The sequence below is a fragment of the Malaclemys terrapin genome, chromosome 2, assembly GCF_027887155.1.
Source record: "Malaclemys terrapin pileata isolate rMalTer1 chromosome 2, rMalTer1.hap1, whole genome shotgun sequence".
NCBI classification, from domain to species: Eukaryota; Metazoa; Chordata; order Testudines; family Emydidae; genus Malaclemys; species Malaclemys terrapin.
The window spans coordinates 200,813,814-200,830,417 of NC_071506.1; the positions used below are offsets into that span (position 1 = coordinate 200,813,814).

General features: G+C 42.8%; 1 protein-coding gene across 1 annotated transcript in view; it reads right to left on the reverse strand.

The window, feature by feature from the left end:
- PPP1R17 (protein phosphatase 1 regulatory subunit 17) overlaps nucleotides 1-13,617 on the reverse strand; it is a 31,022-nt gene extending 17,405 nt beyond the window's left edge. The window contains exons 1-4 of the mRNA XM_054019008.1: nucleotides 13,540-13,617; nucleotides 4,609-4,711; nucleotides 2,489-2,641; nucleotides 1,810-1,971 (exon numbers count right to left, since the gene is read on the reverse strand). Of these exons, the coding sequence (XP_053874983.1) occupies nucleotides 1,810-1,971; nucleotides 2,489-2,641; nucleotides 4,609-4,690 (397 nt within the window). The 5' untranslated portion in view covers nucleotides 4,691-4,711; nucleotides 13,540-13,617. The remainder of the gene's footprint in view (nucleotides 1-1,809; nucleotides 1,972-2,488; nucleotides 2,642-4,608; nucleotides 4,712-13,539) is intronic.
- Between the last annotated feature and the right edge of the window lie 2,987 nt (nucleotides 13,618-16,604).

Below are 16,604 nucleotides of genomic sequence, written 5' to 3' on the forward strand. Positions count from 1 at the left end.
TCCTCAGGTCTATTTTTAGTTGTTTGGATTTTTTTCCCCATCAGTCTGGTGGAAATATTTCTAAGGTGCCTCTTATCATTGTCCCCCTCTATAATTTTCTTTCCTTTGGTTTCTTTCTCTCTCTCTCTCTCTCTCTGTGCCAACTGTTTCTAAATGTAAGCATGCACTTAAATGCTTTGCTGAATCAGGTCCTTAGGCCTTTTCTTTTCTAGTGCTCCTTACTATCTAGTAAGTGTCCCTCTCCAGTGGTATCTTTCTTTATGAACCATTTAACACTAGATTTGGAGCTGTCCCTCCCTCCCCCGTGATTTGGAAACAGCTGAGACATTGCTTCTTCTGACTGGCAATAGCTCACTCCTCCCTGAACAGTAGTAATATTTGATGCTGATATGGCACTTTACATCTTCAAAGCACTGTGCAAACATTAGCTAATTAAGGCTAACAACACATTTGTGGTGTAGGGAAAGTAAGAAGCAGTGTCTTTTTTGCAGATAGGAAAACTAAAAAACAAAGTAATTAAGGGCACAATGTTCAAATTTGGGTGGCTGAGTCCATATGGATACCCAAGCTAGTTAGCTGCTCCATAGCCTCTCCGGTTGTACCACCGCCACAAAAAGGCCTTGAAGCCATTGTTGTCTGGATGGCCACCACTGCCGGATCACCTCAATGTATATCACGATCTTCCAGTGAGATAGTTGCATATGCTCGTTATGCCCCTGCAGCTGGATTAGGGGGCATCGCGGGGGCCTTCTGACAGTCCCTCACTGCTGTTACGGATGCTTGGAACCATTGGGGGCTGGCTATAATTTGAACCCCTCTTCTCCTCCCTCAGTCCTGCAGCACGGCAGCAGAGGGGCCACAAGAGCCCTTTCTGAAATGTGCTTGGCCACAGTGAGGGATCAGGACCTAAAATTCACTCAGGACTATAGGTGCTCAGCACAACCAATAATCATGCCATGCTTTAATTAGATGCCTAGAGATGGATTCAACTGCCTAATTTTAGGCACCCAAATTTTGATCTAAGTGACTTTCCCAAGGCCACACAGTAAGTCAATGGCAGAGCCAGGATAACAAGCCAGGTGTTCTTGCCTCTTAGTCCTGTGCTTTATACATTAAACCATGCTGCCTCCTACCTTCAGCTTTCACCATTTGCTACATGGGTGAGAGGTGAGGAGAAGACTGATTGGATACATTTAAACTGATAACAAAATTCTGGTCCCAACAAAAACTGGAGGATTCGTTTATTGATAGGTGACCCTCCAGGGACTTGGATGAGTTCAAATACTCACCTTTGCCATTAGTATGTATTATTTGTATTACGCCAGCATTAGGGGGCTCCAGACAGGTACCAGGACCCCATCATGTTTAGAGCTAAACAAACCCACAACCAAGAAACTGCTCCTGCCCCCAAAGAGCTTACAATCTAAGTGGTCAAATTCAAGTCAAATTGTGGGCAAAGATTTGGGTCCGGTCTTTTTTTAATTTGAACACTGAACTCATTCTTAGTTTTCAGCAAGGGTAAGTCAAAAGAGATCTCCCTTTCCCAATTTCTTTCAGATTGTAAGCTCCTCAGAACAGGGACTGAATCCTATCTTTGTACAGAACCTAGCACATTTTGGTCACTACTGCAACACAAATAATAACAATAATTCCAATTGGGAATAAGAAAAATAAGTAGATCAAAGTAGGCATGATTAGATAACTTAAGCAGAGTGGGCAGATAAATGGTGTCCCGTACATTTCCAGAGGGTGTTCCTAAACTAACTGCCCTTTACTTTTTACGTTTGAAAGCTGTGCTAATGCTCTTACCTGGTATAAGGGGTGGGATGTGTATTGCAGGTGTATCTTTTCTCCTGGGTTTTTTCTGTTCCTGATCAGTGAGCTGAGAGACTGAACTCACTTTACCCTTCTGTGGTTTTTCGGTGATGTCACACCTTTTAATTAAATGTTCTGAAAAGTCTGAGAGGATGCCTGCAGGGAAGGACACACAATAAATATTACTTAAATCTCATCTACATTGATAAAAATTGCACCCATCTAACTTAATATACTTAGGGTATGCTTACACTACAGTGGCTCAACTATGGTGCTGGAGCTGGGCCACTGTAGTGCCGTAGTGTAGACACTTGCTACACTGAGGGAAGGGTATTTTCCATCAATGTTGTTAATCCATCTCCTCAAGGGGCAGTAGCTAGGTTGATGGAAGAATTCTTCTGTCAACCTAACTGTGTGTACACACCATGGGGCTTTAGTCGGCTTATCATGGGGCTTTAGTCGGCTTAACTATGTGTCTCAGGGGTGTGAATTTTTCATACATTTCAACACCGAGTGCTTTTGAGAATCCTATTCTCCCTCCCTGCCATAAGTAGGCACACACAGATGTAGGAGAATTGAGGACAGTAATATTTTTATTCAATTCCTAGTGAATACAAGTAAACCAGGAAACATCAGAGGTTTGTCAGATTTCAATATTACTAAGTTGTGTTACCTGGTATAGGTGGTGGGGTGTGTAAGGCAGGTGTATCCTTTCTCCTTGGCTTTTTCTGTTCCAGCTCACTGTTCTGGGAAGCCTGGATATTTTTACCCTTTCTTGGTTTCTTTTTTAGGTCACAATTCTTAATGAACTGTTCTGAAAGGTCATCTGCATGGAAAAAATAAAGAATACCTAGCTAATAGAAAATAATGAATCACAGAATTTAAAAAAGGGCTCACTTTAATAACAATACTTACACTGTAGCTGGTTAAAACACAAAGTAAATTCACCTCTGCACAGAAGGCCATCACAAGCAGGGCCGGCTCCAGGGTTTTTGCCGCCCCAAGCAGCAGGGAAAAAGAAAAAAAAGCCGCGATCGCGATCCGCTTTCTTCTTCGGCGGCAAGTCCTTCTCTCCGAGAGGGACCGAGGGACCCGCTGCCGAATTGCCGCTGAAGAGCCGGACATGCCGCCCCTTCCCCTTGGCCACCCCAAGCACTTGCTTGCTGCGCTGGTGCCTGGAGCCGGCCCTGATCACAAGGGCCTTAATACCACTAAAAATGGGGAATAAGTGAGAATTAAGTACCTTATGCTGTCCTTAGAGAATTAAACCTCACAGTGAAGAAGGGAAGAATTATACCCATATTATAAATAGGGTGACACAGATGTTAAGGCTAATATTTTCAATCTTAGATGCCATATTTAGACACCTAAATAATAGGACTAATTTTAAGAGGTCCTCTCTACCCACAGCTCCTATTTACTTTGGTGGAGTTACTCTGGATTTGCACCAGTGTATATTGAAGCAGAACTTGACTCATCAGATAGTCTGGGTACATTCTAGACAATTACCCAAATTTCTGGATGCTTAGTCAAGCTGAACAAATTGAGTCTTTTGAGGTTGACCCATCACTAGCACACAAACCAGAGGTTTGGTTTTTAAATTTGGCTTTGGTTGGATTTTTCAGCTTTGCTTTTCAGTTAGAAACTTTGCTTAACAAAAGGGGCCTGATTCTGATTTCACGTCCTAGATTTCACACCATCATACTTCCATGGACTAGTGAAAGTAAGGATGAATGACTTCACAATTAAGGCACTGCACAGGTACTCAGCAGTTTTGGATTTCAATGCTCAGCTGTGCCACAGACTTCCCATGTGATCGTGTGTAAAATCATTTATTCCTGTGTGCCTCGGTTCCACACCTGTAAAATTGGGATAATAGTTCTTCCTTTCTCACATCTTTTGTCTGTTTTGTCTATTTAGATGATAAGTTCTTCAGAGGAGAGACATTTTTTATTTTGTTTCTACATAGCCCCTACCATAAAAGAGCCCTGACCTGGGTTGTGCTTCCAGGGTGAAATCACACTCAGACATCTTGATTGTGTGTGAGTAAAGCAGGCTTGCAAAATTCTACTTGCTTGGGACAAATAAAATAGCATTTGTATTTCATTATTACCATCAGTGTACGGGTAGTCAAGTAGATTTTTGTGCCTGGGTTAGCAAATCTTCATGACAATTTTGGAAGGCTGGAATAAAGTAATGACATGTGAAGCAAAGGCGAATATGCAAAATGCAAAAATATGCAAAAGTCACATCTATCAAAGTCTTGAAAGCCTCATATTTAGAAATGTTTATGAGCAGAGATGCCTCTGGTACTCCAAGTGCAAAAGTTATGTAAAAAGTCAGCTCCAGAAAGGACACAGATTGACAATAAAGGGGAAAAAAATTAAATTCTGTCCAAATATAGGCTAAAGGAATATTTGAAATCTTTTACTGAAATTGCACATAGAAAGTGGGTGTAGTGAAGGCTCAGATATATCTTAGCTTCCAGTTTATTATTGTATAATCGATAAAAGCGCTTCTCTTTCTCTGTCATGAAAAAGAACAATGACTCTTTCTCCTTTCCTCTCTTTAATTAATTTCCTTCTAGAGCTTCAGCTAATATTTATATGCAGGAAAGACACCCTTTGCCTGTCCATCTGGCAGCAGATGTGTTACCAGAAGGCATAGTCTATCGGGTTTCACGAGGGCTCAGTTATACCTCTTGGAAAGAAAAAGCCAGTGGACAGTACTTAATGATGTAAAGAAGACATCTCTCTAATTACAAGTCACTGACATCACCATAATAACACTTACCTAAACGGTTGCAGTGTGAGTCTCGCTTGTCCAATCTGTCTTCTGGGATATCAAGTGGTTGCACACACTCTGTTGACATCATTGAAAAGGTTTTCTCTTGAAGCTACAACAACAAAAAGAAGCATACCATAAAACAGATATACATCTCTACCCTGATATAATGCGGCCCGATATAACATGAATTTGGATATAACGTGGTAAAGCAGTGCTCCGGGGGGGGGGGGGGGGGGGGGGGGAGGCGGGGCTCCGCACTCCGGTGGATCAAAGCAAGTTTGATATAACGCGGTTTCACCTATAAGGCGGTAAGATTTTTTGACTCCCGAGGTTATATTCTGTGCCAATCAGCTCCTTCCATCCAGCCCTGGGAAGTTCCTGTTTTCAAAGTGATTTTTTGCCATACAGCCACTGCTGGCATGGCTGATCTTGGAGCGCTTGTGAGCTGTATGGGCTTACTGCCTTCTGACCCCACCCCCCCACTCCCACTGATGAATGCAAAACTGCAGATTGTAAAGCAACATCTGCCAGCCTAAAAAAGAGCAGGCCAGATGGGAGGGGTTTTAACAATTAGTTTTGAAGGAATCTATTTAAAGGGACACAGTCAACTTGAAATCTAATTGTAACTTAAAAGTAGTTCCAGGTTCTATACCAGTCTCTGAGTCCCCCTGATATTTGTTGTTGGTATTAGTGTTAAAGCTATTTATTCATTTATTTATTTAGAGCAGTGGTTCTCAACCGGCGGTACGTGTACCAGTGTTCCATCTAATTTTTCTCATCCATGTGTGGAATTAATTTTGTTATGTGCACCAATATAGAGGTTGTGTGTGGTGGGGCTGGCGATGAGGGGTTCAGGCTGCAGGAGGGGGCTCAGGGCTGGGGAAAGGGGTTGGGATGCAGGGGGGTGAGGGCTCTGGGGTGGGGCCGGGGAGAGGGCTTTGGGGTGCAGGCTGCCAGGGGCTGCGGTGGGAAGAGAGGATTCCCCCCAGTCCTCTCTCCCCGCAACAGCACCTGGGCTGGGGGAGAGGCATCTCTCTCTGCCGCAGCAGCCTTGGGGCGGGGACCAGGGGAGAGGGGCCTCTCCCTGGCCACATCAGCTCTGGGGCTGGGGCCGGGGGAAAGGCATCTTGCCCCGCTGCAGCCCCAGGCTGGGGGGAAGAGGCCTCTCTCCTCGCTGTGCTGCAGCCCCAGGGCTGGGGGAATTGTCGCAGCCCTGCATGCCCCAAGCTCCCACATCACCACCCCCAACCTCACCCCACGCCCGAGTGCAGTGTGCACGCCTGCACGGCCCTTGGTGGCCTCCTGCGCAGCTGTGCAGGCGTTCACCTTAGAGGGAACCTAGATGTGTACTACTGGGGGTACGCAGGGGTCTTCCAGGGGGTACATCAACTCATCTAGATATTTGCCTTGTTTTATAACAGGCTACATAAAAAGCACTAGTGAAGTCAGTAAAAACTAAAATTTCATACAGACAATGACTTGTTTATACTGTTCTATATACTATACACTGAAATGTAAGCACAATATTTATATTCCAATTGATTTATTTTATAATTCTATGGTAAAAATGAGAACGTAAGGAATTTTTCAGTAATAGTGTGCTGTGACACTTTGTATTTTTATGTCTGATTTTGTAAGCAAGTAGTTTTTAAGTGAGGTGAAACTTGGGGGTATGGAAGACAAATCAGACTCCTGAAAGGGGTACAGTAGTCTGGAAAGGTTGAGAGCTACTAATTTAGAGTCCTCGCTCAAGGACCAGAGCACCACTGTGGTAGACACTGTAAATACATACTAATTATTTGGGGGGGGGGAGTGGTTTTACAACAACAGTTTCCTGTTTTTACAAATGATTTTTTCATTCATGTTGCTGCAACAGATCCACACTGACAGGGAAAACTGACTAACAAATGGATTGTACAGGGGGAAACAGTGAAACTGACCATAGAGCAGGAAGTGCTGTCAAATGTACAAATTAAGCACACTGGAAAAATAAAGGAAAAACTTTTTGGTTGCTTCTCTAATCCCTTTCAGCTATAGTCATTTTAGGTGGTGTTTGTAACAACAATAAAAATGTAGAAAGAAGTGTGACAGTTTCAAATTAATGGTGGGCCATTAACTTTTGGTAGGACAGAACTGGAAAACTGGAAACCATACGTAATGATGAGTAAAATCTATGAGGAGTCCTTGTGGCACCTTAGAGATTAACAAATTTATTTGGGCATAAGCGTTCGTGGGCTAGAACCCACTTCATCAGATGCATGAAGTGAAAAATACAGGAGCAGGTATAAATACATGAAAGGATGGGGGTTTCTTTACCAAGTGTGAGGTCAGTCTAACAAGATAAACTGGCTTAATTTGCAAACTGGATACCATCAGATTAGGCCTGAATAAAGACTGGGAGTGGTTGGGTCATTACAAAACCTAAACTTAATTTCCCCAATACTAATTCTACCTACGGTTACTCACACCTTTTTGTCAACTGTCTGTAATGGGCCACTCTCTTACCACTTCAAAAGTTATTTTTCCTCTCTTGGTATCCTGCTGTTAATTGATTTATCTCAGAGTACTGTGGCATCTTATAGACTAACAGACGTATTGGAGCATGAGCTTTCGTGGGTGAATACCCACTTCGTCGGAGGTAAAGGGCTGTGTGGCTACTAGTGGTGAGGTTGACCCTTCAAGCTTTTGAGGTTTGCCCACCGCTAGTCTCAGTTTTAGAAAGCTGCAAAACCTTCGCAGGCTGCTTTGAAATGTAAATTTTTTCAAAGCATCTAGGTGCAATGGGACTTAGAACAGAAAGTCACGCACAGTTTATCTGCACATAACTGAAGAATTCTAAATGTGCTTTCACAAAGCAATAAAAATAAAATCCTGACACCCAAGAAGTGAATTATTGAATAAATGTTCAAAAATTCTAGAAGAGAAAAATGTGAAGATAATTAATACAAATCACTAATTTCCTCTTTGAAATGGAAGCACATATTTTCTTGAGCTCATATTTTAGATTCTTGAATGCATCTCTTTTTCAGCTGGACTACATGCTACGACATTCTGCATTCTCTGCTCGACATCAGTCACCTTTTAAGGAAATTATTGTACATGATGGATTAAGATAGGTACATATGTAGAGAGAATAATTAATCCTTTATGCAACTCCAGTGATTTCAGCAGAGTTATAGGAGGGATTAATTTGGGCCAGCACGAGACATTTTCTGTATGAATGCAGAGTTTTGCATCAGAATTAGGACTGTGCAAGAATTTAGACTGAGTTTTGGGCTGGAAGGGTTACCTAGATTCTCATTCCTTAGGTTAGCAAAGGCTGAGACCAGGTGGGGCGGGGGGTAGGGAGTGTTAACAAGTGCTCTCTTTTAGCTATTAATGAGTTCAAGTTTTGGAGCAGGTTGGCTATGTGTTGCTAATTGTGAAAGCACATGGCATAAAATTTTAATGACCGTCCTTATGGATGGGGAGGATTGGGGAATGGCCGGATAGACTGAAAAAAACAGTGAGTCTGGGTAGATTACTAAAAGCCATCCAGTTCCTCTTGGGATTAGCTCACTTGCTGAGTCATGGCCATATGATAATTAGAATCCTTTGGGCCGTCATATGTTCAGGGGATGGAAAGGCAGATGAAGAATACCTGGAACGTCTCATCCGCTAACACCTCCTTCGATGTCAGTAAATTGCTAAATGGTCCAAGGCGAACACAGCAAAAATGAGGCAATCCTTTTGACCAGGAATTTGACTCACTGGACGACTTTATTAAAACACCTTAAAGTACATATACAGATGTTCCAGGTGCATTCTTTTACCACAAAGAAAACATCTACACTTTCTACAAAAAAGCCTGCCGTCCTGGCAGTAAGTGATTACTTTAATTGCCAAAATTGAAAGGTTTTAATGCTAGACAGTAACTCCTCATTTAAAGTCATCCCGGTTAACGTTGTTTCGTTGCTGAACAATTAGAGAACATGCTTGTTTAAAGTTGCGCAATGCTCCATTATAACGTTGTTTGGCAACCACCTGCTTTCTCCACTGCTTGCAGGAAGAGCAGCCCATTGGAACTAGCTGGTGAGGACTTGGAACCAGGGTGGGCCGGCAGCCTCCCTATCAGCTCCTCTAAGTTCCCTCTCTGGCAGCCGCCCAGCAGGCTATCAATTGTTGGGCAGTTCAACTGTCCCTCCCTCCACTGCCGTGTGCTGCTCCTGCCCTCTGCCTTGGAGCTGCTCCCGGGAGCCTCCTGCTTGCTGTGCATTGCTGTGCTAATGTCAGGGTGTTCCCCTCCCGCTCCCCACTTCTGCTTCCCCATCCCGCTCCTTTACCCCATCTCCATAGAGCTGGGGGAGGGGTGAATACGACAGGGCTCAGGATGGAGGGAGCTTGCTGGAAGCAGCTGCTGTCTCAACTTGCTGATCTACTTAAAAAGGCAATGTACTTAGAGTGCGGTCAGCGTACTTAAAGGGGCAATGTGCATCTCTCACACACATGGTATGTGTCTCTGTCTCTCTCTGCCATGCTGTCTCCCCACCCTCAATTCGTGCTGCCTTGTAGCATGTGAGGCTACATTAACAACAATGTGTTAACCCTTGAGGGCTCAGCCGAGTGCCAGTTTGTGATTTAGCAGTAAGGCATTCCCTGGGAAATATCCCACCCTCTGACTTCACCACATCAACCAAGCTTCACAATCATCATTGCTGTGTACAGTATTAAATTGTTTGTTTAAGACTTATACTGTGTATATGTGTGTGTATTATATATATATATATATATATATATATATACACACGTCTTTTGTCTGGTGAAAAAAATTTCCCTGGAGCCTAACCCCATCTCCCCCCCACACACACTTACATTATTCTTATGGAGAAATTAGATTCACTTAACATCGTTTTGCTTAAAGTAGCATTTTTCAGGAACATAACTACAATATTAAGTGAGGAGTTCCTGTATTGAAAATTACCTTCCACTGAAGTTTAATCCAGTTTTCAATTAGATAAGAGTATTTTACATAGACGGGGCAAAGCAAGCAGTTTTTTAAATCTAGATTTGGTTTAGCTCAGCTTTTAACTTTAGGTCATAGAAAGGCTAGGGTTTAGGGTTAGATTCAAGACTGCTGTTCTCACAGATTATTGCCCAAATAGATGGAAATCTTGTGAAATCAACCGTTCCTGTGAAATGTTAACACTCCTGGACTGAAATCTCATGAGAAAAACCTGTCTGTGTGAGATTTTCATCACATTTGAAACAAAAAAAAACAAATTAGGCCTTGGTCACATTTTGATTCTGACGTGGGACTAAAACTGTAGGGCTAGCTTTGGATTCATGGAGGGGATGAGGGGGTGTGTCAAATATGAATGGCTCTTTAAATGGAATTTGAAGGTTTGGGGATTTGAGGTTTTATTACTAGCCTATCGCTGCTTTTATTAATGGTATAAGTGTCACCGCACAAAGAGACCTAAAAGTGTACCTGTACCTCTCAATCAATAATAGACAAATGCGCTGCAACAGCAGTTACCTTGCAAAATAAGTATAACTAGGTCATTTGGGGCCTGGCTTTTAAAGACAGCCATGCATGATTGCATGTGCCCAGTTGCCTTGCCCATCTGCCTGACTGTACAAACAAAGTACTGTTTGTGCACAGAGGTGTCCATCTAAGTGGAAAACGTGCATGCTGAATTCTGCTATTTTTATGTTTCAGTGCACAGCCCATTGTTGAAAATCATGCCCTACAGTTCCACCCAAATGACATCTGCTTAAAACTGGCTGAGACTTTCTTTTACTATAACTGCATGAAGATTAAAAAGTTGCATAAGTAATAAATGACCGTTTAGATGTCAGATGATACACCAGCAGGGCTATTCTTAGCTTCTGTTAACATTAACAGCAATTGCAACCAAAGTGAACTCCTGCTGAAATTGTAGATGACAATAGACCATGTTTCACATTAAGGGGGGTGATTTATTACAAATTTCTATTGCAAGTTTTCCATGTATAGTGTAGATTTATAAAATGTATGTTGAACCCTTGCAAGCTTTACCCAAGGTGCGCCTTCTAATGGCTCAGTAGTGCACACATCTCTCATGCTAGCTCCTGGATGTTCTATTCACCCAGAGGGTCATCTGAGCCCATAAGCAATGTGGTCACCAAGGAAAAATAAGAGCAACCCCCCAGCATGTAATCTATGAGTCATCGTTGAAGAGACCTTTGAAATATTGGCATGGATGGTGCATAAATAACAGCTGTTGAGAAGACTCTTTTGTGGTAAGTAATGCAGGTTTAATATGAATATTTATTCTGCTAGTTAATAAAAATATTACTATAGAAACAGTTATAATGCAAGGTACTTACACTTCCCCTGGACCCAGTGCACTTAATTAAAAATATACACTTGCCAATAATTAACGTGAACTTTTGTATAGTGTTTGAAAAGGAAAATGCTATTGACTAATAACCCAAAATATTTTTCTTGCAGTTTTAATTATAATGTTCTGAGACAAGGACAGGGACTGCTTGTTGAAAGGGCTGTGTGCCGATTATTTTCTTGTTTGTTTTTTCCCTTCTTAGCAATCAAATTTCGATGAAAAGAAAAACAGGGTATGAGAGATTAAAGGCCTGGCCCCCTCCTCAGGGGAACAGTGCCTTCGAGCCCAATCCTGCTTCCACTGAAGCCAATGGAAAAATCTTCACTGACTTTAATGGGAGCAGAATCAGATCCTCTTATTTTGATAGGACTGTTTGTGTGAGTAAGGGCTGCCAGCTAGGGCCTTATATTTGGAGGTGGGATTGCGAATGTGTTTGTATGCATGTAAGTGAGCAATGCTTTTCTAGCTGCTATTGATGCACTATAGAGCTGCAAGTGGTAACTATGAATATTTGATAGGGTGTTGCCCAATGGACATATAAGCGAAGGGCTGCACTGTCCCAGTGGCAGGACATGAATCAGACTGTGGGCAAGGTCTGCACTTAACAGGCTGCATCGGTGCAGCTGCGCTGTGCTGCTTAAGTGAAGATGCTCCTACGCTGATGGGAGAGCTTCTCCTGTTGGCATACTTAGGGCTAGTCTACACTAGAATCACTGCAGCGGCACAGCTGTACCAATGTAGCTGTAGTGCTGCTAGTGCAGACGCTCTATCCTGATGGAGAGAACTCTCCCATTGGCAAAATTACCCCGCCTCCCCAAGCGGCGGTAGCTATGTCAGTGAGAGAGCTTCTCCCACCGACCTAGCGCTGTCCTCACTAGCGCTTACTTCGGTGTAACTTACGTCACTCAGGAAGGTGGCTAGTCTGTGCAAGCCCTATTCCACCACCCTGAGAGGTGGTAGCTATGTCAACTGGAGAAGCCTTCCCACTGTCGCTCATGGTGTGTGGATTTTTCTGTAGCGTAGACCTGGCCTGTGACTTCGAGAATCACACGCTGGTGCTTTTTCACACCAAGGGGGAAATAAGCGGTGCCAGCCTTTTTGCTAGTGCTTCACTCCGAGGTGCTGGCATCTGCATGAAGGGGTGGTGTAGGCAGGCTTCCAACCCCTGCCTGCCTGTTGGCAGCTTCTCTCCCCTGCCCCCCATCCTTTGGAAGCTCTTACAATGTGGATAGCGCATACGGGAGAGTGGGGAATCACCGTAGTCCCCTCTATGGGAAAGCAAGAGACCTTATGATTGAACCCTAAAAAAGAGCCAGAGGCTCAGTTCATTCCTGTTTTGCACCTAGTGCAGCCATTTATATCTGTGCAAAGTGGGTGTAAAATGCGACCATTCCAGTACAAGAGTGTTTTACGCCTACTACGCACTCACTTCACACAGCTGAAAATGACTATTCCAGGAGCAAGGCAGCAGAGAATGGTCCATTCTCCTCTGATCAGAAGTCAAGATTTGATTTCGTTAGAGAGTGTGCTCTTTCTTCTATACCCTGATTATATTCTGCCACCCGCACAAGTAAGTCCTCTGGTAGGTTTTTGAATTAAGCACATTAAGATTAGAAAATGTATGTCATACACAAGGAGACTGACTATTTTTTTCAAGAGGTCTCAAAATGAAATTCTTCACTGGCAGTTTGATCACTGTGGTTTTATACCACCTCATCAGAGTAACTTGCCTCGACTTGAGCCCTGATAACATTATACAAAGTTTCTACTCCAGGGTTAAAAGTTTCATTTGACACTAGGTTGTTGTTTCCAAAAATTCCCACCAACGTGGTCTGAATTGCTTTTTATAAAGCAGCCTTAAAATGTACCATCTCTACGATACATAATACTGCATGTGTTTAAAATCCGGACTGTGCATTCTTTGTCCACCCAAACCTCTGACAAATAACTCTGTGTGTTGCACCTAGCCCACAAAATTGATTTTGAACAGTCTGCCAAGTCCATGGAGAGAGACTCACACGGGGATTTGGATCAGGCCCTGTAGTAGCAGCAGCTAAACTTGAATCAATGGATCAAAAGCAGAATAAAATGTCTGAGTTTCTGACAAAAAAAGGTGCTATACTTGGAGATGATTAAATATGCAAAACCTTGCCTAATTAATTCCTCTAGGAGCAAAACATACCCTACACATGTCATTTCTTTTTAGTTGGATAAAATCCTAATAATCTTTCATATTCTGTCAATTTGCACAATTTGTCCATGAAATAACGCTGCAATTAAAATAAAGTGACACATTTGTCTTTATAGCACTTCATCCACCATCCCAGCGTTCCCATTCACAGCTCAGTCCACCTCCAACTTTCACCATATGGTATCATATGTTTACTTCTTCCAAATCTATCCTGTGGAGTACTTGGAGTTCCGAACTTTACTGTAAGCTCAGCATTGGTATAGATAATAGTCTACAGAAGTGCAACTAGAGAATATCAAATGACTGTAACTAACTTGGTCCTGGTGACTGCAAAAAAATTGTTACTCAAGCAAAGGTAAAGTGCATGTGTGCAGATGTACTTACCGACCGGTGAAAGGCTCTGGGATGGGTGTGATACAGGGTCAGCACTCACTGAAGCAGGAACGTTCTTTGCTGCGGCCGGTGCTCCTGCACTCCTTATCTAGGGAGCAGCAGTGGCTGTTGCTATGGTAATACTTTGTTTCAAGAGTACTCTGGGGAGGAAAAAAAAGAATAACCTTTAGCCTGTGCACTTAACAGATTTTTGATGATGTGATGGTTGCAGCTTTTTTTTTTTTTTTTTTAATTGGAATGAAGGAAAAAAATAAATTCTACAGAAATTAAAAAAAAAAAAAACTTTTAAGATTAAACAACCTTTTATACCAGAGATCAAAGGAAATGATCCACACATTTTGATGGTGGAATGAAAGGAATTAAACAGGGGATGGTAAATCTTAAAGTGTACCAACTGGAGATAAAAATCAGCTATGGCAAGAGTCAATTAGGACGCAGACAAGAGAGCGCTAGACTGTTTTTTGCTGTATACAGAGCTGTGCAGTGGATGAAAAAGGTGCGAGGAGGCAGGCCCATAAACATTAAGGTTTAGCTGAGGACTGCGGTGTTTGTGTGTGTATATGGCCTTGACTCATAACACAAGTTTGACACACTGATGTCATTTAGGGGGTCAGGCAGGGAATCTTCTGTGGCGGCTGTATACGTGCCAGCAGTGCCCAGTCTCTGCTGTTTTAGCCCATTGCTTTAGACGGGACTGTTGTTTGGAAGGAGGAAAAATATATAAACATGTCTGATCTTTGCAAAATCAAGACAAAGCACTCTGCTCAGTTGACGGTATTATGAATCGCGCCCTTTTTAGCATTCATCCCCATATGAAAAAGTCTTCTCCCAGCGCCTTTCATTAAAACATTCTATAAAACTGTGACTGCTGACAGTTGGTTTGTCACACTCGGACTGCCATTCCCATGCTGTCACTATGGCATTGCAACATATGGTTTAAATGAGTCTTGTTTTCTTTCATACAATAGAAGGGGAGTGTGCCAAGGGACCAAACATGTTCGGTGCTAGCTCCCAGTCCTGGGATTTGCTGAGCGCCCTCGTCGTCTGTGAAATTCAAGTCCAGTCCCGCAAGGAATGAGATTTCCTAGTGACTTCACTGGCTGAGATGGGCATTTATCCCAGGATGACGCAGGGTGAAAAATTTCAAAAGTGCCTAAGTGATTTAGGATCCCAAGTCCCATTTTTCAGAGGTGGGTTAGGCACTCGGGATCTTAAGTCTCACTGAAAGTTAATGGGACTTAAATGCCCAAGTCACTTCTGAAAATGGGACTTAAATTCTGAAGTAGAGCTTGTTGGGGATTTCTCAACTAAACATTTTTTGTCAAAAAATGTCAATTGGTCCAGTCCAAAACTGTGCAGAAAGGGGTCCGTTTTGATGAATTTCCCATTTCAAATAAAAAAAAAAGTTTCAAAATTTTTGAAACATCCTATTTGGACCTTTTCTGAATGAAAACAATTTCTATTTTTCATGTCAGAATGACATCATTTAAGTAAATTTATAGTTGTGTGTGTTTTAAAGGGCATAATTAAAATGAAACATTTTAATTGACCTGAACTGACATTTTTATGGATTTTAGATTTTTTTCAAGATTTCAACTTTTTGTCTCAATTCAGGACAGGAAAATATTTGGAAAATCACAGCAATTCTTCCTGCCCAGGTCTGTGCCTAATTCATTTACATGCTTTTGAAAATGTTATCCAAAGCCCTTAACCAAGAGTTGTGGGTGCAAGAGTGGGAAAAGCCTATCAGTTTACTCACATTTGGTTAGAGCCTCAACTGGTGTAAATTGGCAGAGATGACATTACACCTGCTGAGAATCTGGCCTATTGTCTACCATAGAACTTTTACATGAGCAGGGTGTGATGGTTGATATCATGCGGTTATGATGAAAGTATTATGAAATTGTTGTACCATGAATGCCCCTCTGCATGTGTAGCCACCCTGAACAGACATGGCTTGTGACACGTCTCTGCCAGATCAAGTCAATTGTGAAGGACTATCAGCACATGAGTAAGGCTTACCTGGGGAGAACAAACGAGTAACTGCATCTTAGGGGAAACTGGTTTTACTTGACCTCTCTGAGGAGAGGGGGAAAGCAGAGAGCAGAAATTTACCAGGAACAGAACAAAAGATGCCAGGTGACAAATTATGGGTTTAAATAAGGATTCATAGGGTGGAAGAAGAGAGATATTCAGAGAAAGTGCGGGAAGGAAGAAGGAAGGGCATAGATCAACCAAAAAGAACAGGGCAGGTGAGCTGGGGTAGGAGACTGTAGGTTTTGGAACTCAAGGCAAACTCTGCAGCAGAAGGACCTGGACGGCCCCAGAGGACACCTACCCCTGCCCAAAGAATGCCCTGCAGTAGTGAGGAAATGAAGATGGGGAAATGTGTGTAGAATTGATTGTTTTTTTTAATAGATCATGTGATTAAGTAAAGAGCAACAGCATGGTAGAATTCTATGCAGAGTGTCTGTGTGTGGTATATGCTACACCTACCATGTTACCCCTTGAAGAGGAAAACCAGAAAGCTCATATCTTTGACGGGATTCTCAGAGAGGGTGCATTCAAGCTAACAGGGAGTCTTGGTTCCAGGGCTTGGGCAGGGGAACATGAGATTTCAGCTCTCAGGAGGGAGTGTTAGACAATGGATCAAGGATGTGCCTAGGGACCCCAAGACTGGGACAATGCCTGTACAGACTCTGGAGGCTTCAGATATTCAGGGATCCAGCGGCTGAGGATACCACTTCAGCAGTCTGGTGGGCTGCCCGCATGGAGATCTTGACCAGATCAGTGGCACAGTGGGAGCAGGATTTGGCACCCCCCAGATGCTATTCTCCTCAGTGCCTCCATGTTTCTTGTTACCTGCTGTGGAGAGCCATAAAGAGATTGAGACTCCTTCCAGTTCTGGAGAACTGTCTGATTGATTATTCTACAGGGAAAGATGGCCTGATAAATTTGCTGAATAAATGGTAAATCTGACCCTCCCCTTAATTAGCATGTGGACACTCCCATTGATGTCTGTGGAACTACTCATGGGCTTAAAGTTAAGCAGGTGC